The following is a 6895-nucleotide window of genomic DNA, read 5'->3' as shown; positions in this document are numbered from 1 at the left end:
GTTTACATAGAAATTCAAATGTTCCGTTTGTAAATGTAAACTTCAACTAAATGAAAGTGAGGTGAATTAAAGCAAATTTTTCGTCAATATTCATTTGCTCCAAATAATTCCACGAAAATCCATTTTATTTCAACCGATAAGCTTAACAGAAACTCGTGCAAAAATAACAATATTCTGTTTGATTTTCAAACGGTAAACTAAACGGAAGCTAAATCCATTCTAAGGAAACATAAATCTCCAATTTCCGCTTCGGTGATGTGTTAATCAAAAGAACTCATTTTCCTTAGTTTACATTTAATACATTATATAAGCCATTTATTCTTAATCTATTCTTGGAATTCGCGAGAAAACAAACGTTTCGGCAATATTTAAAACATTGAATGTTTATTTAAAACTCCATACAGTCATTTGCTGGCTTTAATTCCTTTTAAAAGGTACACTGTTGTGTGTTTTTGTTCGGTATGTAATTTTTTTCTCTTCTTCGATTCCATCCAGTCTATAAATTAAGACGAAAAAGTTAATTCTTTTTATTTTGTTTGTTTGTTTTATTACAGCTGAGATAGAACTAGCCATCTTCGTTCAAAAGACATGGCGAAGTGGAAAATCTTTTTCTTGCTATTTTGTTTACATCTCTTTGTCCGTTATTCTAAAGGTAAGTTTAAACTTTCAAGGAAGATATCCCACTGTAGTCTTGACAAGTTAACACTTCTTTTTAGTCAAAAGTAACGATCAACGTTTTTAGACCACATATGCAAAACAGTATCGCGAGTTCCCTTTTAAAACGAAGTCTAGCATGAATGCACGAGGCGCAAATCGTGCCGATTATAACGAGCTCGTGCTAAAAAATATAGATAGAGACCAAGAATAGGGAATGTTATGTACTTTAACGCCCTTTTATTTAAGATCGATTTAATTTTTTGTAACTGATGAAAAAACCTCATTTACTTTGCAGTTCCAATCACAGCTAGCTCGGGCACTCAGTTTGCTCCAGATCTGAATAATGTTCCCGTCTGTACTTCAGTTTCTCTTCTCCCTCAGTAAAACACTTTCGGAATCACAATTAAGTTACTTTTTTTCTGACCGTGAAGGGGTGAATGGGGATGGGGATGGGGGTTTGGCGGAGGAGAGGGAAAATAATTCAGCAGTTGTGACGCGGATTGTAATTTTAACCAGGTGCAAAAACCTCAGACTGTTACTGAGATTTATTTTCATCAACTGACTAAAAATGTAAGAAGACTGATATTATTAACATTAAGGAACGATATCTCAACACAACTGATTGACGTGTAAGAACTGAATTTATCCTCTTCTTTTTATGTAGGCACATCATCATGGAACCAACTGCGAGGTTAGTTTTACTACACTGAAGATAATTTTTCCTCATGTGTGAAAAAACTATATCAGACTGATTACTAAAAATACCTTGAGGTTACTATTTTAAACGACTACTAATTTTAGAGATTTTCTTCAAAGCAAGATTTAGCGACTATTTAATTTAGCGATTTTCCGAAAAAATTGAAAAGTTGGTGATTTCGTGTAAACCAGTTTTTAATGAACATATAGCTAAGATGAAAATAAATGTTTAGTAAAAGAACTAACTCACTTGAAATTGAACGAGTATTTGCATTGCCAGAAAGAACAAAAATACCGCCATCTATTTTTAACAGAATTTTTCAAGTCGACTATGCTTAATTGTGTTTCGCTGGGGTGGGAGGGAGGTACATAAATTTAACGAGTATTAAATTTGACCGAGACAAATTTTAGCGAGTACTAAATTTAGCGATGTTTGCCCAACTCGCTAAAATCGCTAAAATTAGTAGCCGCTAATAATAGTAACCTTAAGGTACATGATCAAATGATTGGGGAAAATTGAGAAGGTTTTTAAAGAACAACTTTCTCGCTGCTTTCTTGGTATGTTTAGAAATTATTCATGACAGAACATTCGGAGCTGCTCAGTAATACGAGCAACATTTTCTTTCAACTTGTCTCGCAACATTGTTGCATTGCAAGTTGTTTTGTGTTGTTGCGCGGTACCACCCGTGTTGCAAGTTGTTTTGTGTTGTTGCGCGGTATCACCCGTGTTGCAAGTTGTTTTGTGTTGTTGCGCGGTACCACCCGTGTTGCAAGTTGCGGCAACACGTTGCGCGAAGTAGACATGAGTTCAACATTGTGCAACATGTTGCTGCAACATGCAATATACGGTGGTAATACGCGCAACAACACGAAACAACTTGCAATGCAACCGACAATGTTGCGAGACAAGTTGAATTGCCGGACGTAGCTTCTTTGTTTTTAACTCAATGCGAGGCACCCAAAGTTGCATTCATACACGATTTACACTATGAATGATAACATAATGTTTGTTTTTTAGTTACTTTTGGTAAATTTACTCCTTATCCACTGACCGCAAAACAAGCTAGAGAGGCTGGCTGGAAAAAAGACGCTTCATGCTCAGGTACTGTTCAGAACTGAAAGAATCCTCATGTTCAAATGTTAGTGATTACATTCATACGCATATGTGTTAAAGGTTTTCCTTTCCCAATTATTGCTTCTTTAGCTTCTCTTTCGTTTTCTTTTTCTTCTAATATGTAAAATATTTGGTGCTAGTAGAGTCGAAGTAAATAACAACAAAAAGAAAGTTTAAAGGGCTAAAAGCAATAAAATATTTGTATAAAAGTACCGAACTTTATGTATATCAGTATTTTATCAGCAATAATATTTACATGTAACAACCAACAACAGTTCACGCAGATTTGTGAATCAGTGAGATACATTCCTAAATCCTTCAATCTCTCAAATCTCCGGCCTTTCCTGAATTTCCATGAAAAAGCGATCTAAATGACAGAAAATTAATCCCAACCTTGAAAAACCTGACATAGTTCTCTGTCATCGTTTCTGTGTGGTACGCATTGTCTTTGAACACCAACATACTATACAGAAAGTGGTTCATTTACATTGTTGAAATAAATTATATTTGTTCAGTTAATATATATCCCTCCATCCATTGTTTATCCAGGTCGCGCCAACTTTTTCTACGGCAATCGTTACGTCAAAGGAGATGATGATGCCACAAGGCTTATCTTTGACTGCGATGGGAGCTTGGCTGGAATGCAGGCAACTGTAAGAACACCTTATTTTGAGTCATGGAATTTTCTTTTCCGCGGGTGTGGTTTCCTCACATCATGCAAGTGGTGTTTCTAGGAACTATCATTTTAACGAACCCAAGGCATTCAGCGTAGGTTTTTCAATGTTGCGCAAGTTTACGAGGATGACAAAGTTTTACAAAATTTTCAAGTTGCTGTAAGCATGTTTAATTCCAAGCGACAAAGGGGTATTCGGTAACCCTGAAAATTCGCCGGAAAAGTCTTCCTGCGCATTTCCTTGTCTGTAAAGCTGTCACTGTGTATGAAAATGCGCGGTAAACTTTTTCCCGCGCTTCTAACAATGTCACTGTGTCTACTAACTTGTGTCAAACGTCGCTTGTTTGAGCTAAACTGTTTTAATTTTGCCCCTGATTTTTCAAGAAAAACGTTTTCCTGTTATATTTGCTCTGTTTCGTTGGAGAAATTTTGAAACATTTGTACAGTCAACTCTCGTTAAAGCGGGCACGCTTGGGACGTCCTTTAGTATCCGTCATAGCGAGAGTCCGTAATAGCGGGGTGCGAGGGGAAAAAGTTCCGTTAATATTAATTAAATAATATAGACTATGACAAGCTTAACAACAGTAGTGAAACTACTGGGTATGGAGGATGACAATGAATGAGGGTTTGTGGGGTTGATCTCTCCTAAGGAGTCGTCTGGAGGGAAAAGGCGCAAGCTGAAGTGAAAAAGCAAAGTCTGTTGTACAGACACTGAAGCAATTGGTGCAAAAATAAATCGCCGCTCAGAAGACTTCTGAACTGTGTTTTGACAAGTAGGGAGCAGTAGACTGCAATTTTTCGTGATAGTGTTATATAAGAAGTTCATGGTGTCCGCTTTATCGAGAGTCAAAACAATAATTAAAATTGTTATTGTGGTACCTCGAAAGTGTCCGTAATTCTGCAATAGCGAGAGTCCGTTAATAACGGGAGTAATTTCCAGTCAACCCCTTTATAACTTTCACCTTGGATCTGGATTTTGTCCGTAATAGCGATTATCCATAATAGCGGATGTCCGCAAGGCGAGTGTTGACTGTAGAGCCCTGTAAGTCCAACAATATTTCAAAACATTCACTAAGAGTATTTTTTCGCGCCTCAGATCGATCGAACAGATGACTATCCCACCATCTTCAACCAACCGCCGTGGATCTCAACAGATGACGGACGGGTGGCTCTCACTGTTTACTTCCGAGATCCCAAGGAAATTTGTGTCTGTAAGGGAAAGTGTAAAGAGCGCATGGCCAAAAAGCCGCCAATAGGAGACCGGCTGTGGATTCAAATGGCCGACTTCCGCTATAATAAAAACGTCATGGTGATACCGCTGAACACGGACCAGATCGCCGGCACACCATGGGTTGAGGGAACTTGTGTCAGAGCAATGGGTGAAGTATTAATTTTTAGCAAGCTAAATTATTCACTGGTTTAGCAGTAGTAGCAGTGTAACATTCTCCAGCTTTATGCCATCTCACCTTCCATATGTTGGGACTTTTCGTGAGCTGGTCAACTAAAACGATAAATTACAGTAAAAACCCACGAGTAAGAATCTAACATTTAAGAACCTGTTAGGCTATAATTTGCAAATTAGGCCTCATTTTTATAAGAACCTGTTTGGCCTCAAATTTGGAAACAGGTTCTTATATACTAAAAATTGATAAAAAATGTTTATTACTTTTGGGAAATAAGTTTGGACAAAACATTTCTGTGCATGTATAAAATGTCATCAGTTCTAAATGATTAGTGCTTCATTTTCACATAGGCCTGACTTATGTGGTATGCAAAATTTATACAAGGAATAGGCCGAATACCACAAAAAGTTCCATTAGCATCAGTGTAAATTTTCTATAAGAACCTGTTTAGGCTAACCTGGAAAAATTAGGTTCTTACTCGCGGGTTTTTACTGTGGGTTATAAATCGAATATTGCGGACTCCTGCTTCTTCTTTGTAATGATGTATGTATGACTGTTTCAACAGGAGTCCACTACCATTACAACATCTCGACAGATTTTGATTGTGACAAGGCCTTGCCAATCTTTCTGCTGATCAGCGAGCAGACCAAATCTCTGATTGGATTTGGCTGGGGAGGACCAATTGATGTCCCAAGTGGTGAATGGGAGAAGCCACACCCGTCTATCTTTGCGGTGAGCACTAAAATCAAATTAACAATCAAGAAAAAGAATAAATAAAGTCGTTCATTTTGCCATTTGGCCTTGTATCCTTTACACTTTAGAGGAGATCGTGGAATAGGACACTATCAGGACACCATCCATTCGGATCTCGTGTTGCGAGTGTGGGTTGCCTGTAGTTTCTAAAACCGTTTCCAATATCTGTTTTTATTACAAATTATTTACAAAGCCATTCTTTGTATATTTTTCAGAGATCAATGAAGCCTGAGTCAACTCCTGCTTGCTTGAAAGACATCAAGATGGTGTCTGTTCAACACGTTTACTTTGTGGATCCTTTAAAAATTATGTGCGCCTAGACGAGGACCTCACACAGTTTATCTTTCGATGGATCATCGGCGACATGAATAAATAAATGAATAAACCACGTTACACTTGAGAAAAATATGATAATTCTCAAGTGTTCCATGTTTTAGAGAGCTAGCAATCAATCTGAAATGAATGTAATTTCTTACTTATTAAAGCTGAATGTTTTCTCTTGCATCTGTAAATTTTCTTTTGTGAAATATTTAAGCTTTGCTCTTTTTTTCCAAGCATGAAAGTGGGATCCCCTTGACGAGGCGTGCATTGCTACAATCGTCAGTACCCCATTCCTCTTATATAATATTTTACACAAATTGTCTAGCAGCTCAAGCATTTCAGACGGATCACGGACACCGTCGTCAGGAATGAGCCGTCGACGCCAAAGTAGACTGTCCTCTATTTTTTCGTATTTTTTTTCGATCGATGAGCGCGCGGTGAGAAACGGCGAGAAAACTGGACGCCAGCACAAAACGGAACAGCGCCCCCTCCCCCGTGCGCTCGCTTCGTTTGCTTTTTTGCATTGAAAAATCGAGAGGCTGTGGACAGTCTAACGCCAAAGAATCGTTAACACGCGCAAAAACAGAAACATATCCATTTCTGGCATCCATTTATTGGTTGCCTAGTTCCTATACAGCCTTTCTCACAGGCCTTCAACAATATCGTATGACGTCACTACTCGTTTCGGTGACGTATCCGGGGCAAACGGCCGCGACGAAAATAGAGGCCTAGGAACTAGATAACACTGAAGGTGATTTCATATCTTACTACGAACTACGACCATCCTTTTATGATTGACTAGGTCACGTGATGCGTGCCACTTCATCTTGCCGCGCGCATACAATCTTTGTGAAAGTAAAATCAAGACTGCAGTAAAAAGCGGAAGGAGGCGCTTATGATTATGCTCGCGTAGTGTGTGTAAGCTAGGCTTTCATGGTAACCATTTGAATTTGTAATGATTTGTGTTGATGTCGCGTTAGCGTTTTGAAACCTTTAATACTGAAACGCAAAGTACTATAAAAATACTATCCTGTTTTGTGAACATTTGCTTAATTAGAAACATAAATTTTCCACTGTTTTGTTATAAAGTTTATTTAAGTACTGTAAGCCACATTAATTACCAAGACTATTGACTAGTGGCAAAGAAACTGCATTTGAACGTAAATGCTTTTTTGGGCCGATTTTTAGAATCTTTCGCACGGGAACAGAGAGCGAAGAGAGGTGCCACAAAACACAGAAATCTAGCAAACAATAGCAATCAGAGCATTTATTTTTCAA

The 6895-nt window shown here is 38.1% G+C and overlaps 1 protein-coding gene across 3 annotated transcripts; it reads left to right on the top strand.

Moving 5' to 3' along the window:
• The first annotated feature begins 358 nt into the window (after window positions 1-358).
• LOC144634788 (uncharacterized) lies at window positions 359-5798 on the top strand. Of its 3 annotated transcripts, XM_078493823.1 has the most exons (8): window positions 359-459; window positions 555-652; window positions 1322-1348; window positions 2372-2455; window positions 3017-3120; window positions 4237-4519; window positions 5109-5275; window positions 5512-5798. In XM_078493823.1, the coding sequence occupies exons 2-8, from the start codon at window positions 589-591 to the stop codon at window positions 5614-5616; spliced, it is 834 nt and encodes a 277-aa protein (XP_078349949.1). In that variant the 5' UTR covers window positions 359-459; window positions 555-588; the 3' UTR covers window positions 5617-5798. The 3 variants fall into 3 exon arrangements, with proteins under 3 accessions (XP_078349949.1, XP_078349948.1, XP_078349950.1); XM_078493822.1 differs by lacking the exon at window positions 359-459 and having other exon boundaries at window positions 489-652; XM_078493824.1 differs by lacking the exons at window positions 359-459; window positions 2372-2455 and having other exon boundaries at window positions 489-652.
• The last annotated feature ends 1097 nt before the right edge of the window (window positions 5799-6895 follow it).

Source organism: Oculina patagonica, chromosome 13 (assembly GCF_052425735.1).
Source record: "Oculina patagonica isolate OP01 chromosome 13, crgOcupat, whole genome shotgun sequence".
Lineage (NCBI taxonomy): Eukaryota > Metazoa > Cnidaria > Anthozoa > Scleractinia > Oculinidae > Oculina > Oculina patagonica.
Note: the sequence above shows the minus strand (reverse complement) of the source record. Positions and strands in the feature narration are given on the sequence as shown.

What these genes read in the sequence shown, in the direction of transcription:
- LOC144634788 (XM_078493823.1), top strand. Translation starts at nt 589, where the DNA reads ATGGCGAAGTGGAAAATCTTTTTCTTGCTATTTTGTTTACATCTCTTT. An exon ending in ATCATGGAACCAACTGCGAG is followed by an intron (nt 1,349 to 2,371) that starts GTTAGTTTTACT and finishes TTTGTTTTTTAG; the next exon opens with TTACTTTTGGTAAATTTACT. An exon ending in CACACCCGTCTATCTTTGCG is followed by an intron (nt 5,276 to 5,511) that starts GTGAGCACTAAA and finishes TATATTTTTCAG; the next exon opens with AGATCAATGAAGCCTGAGTC.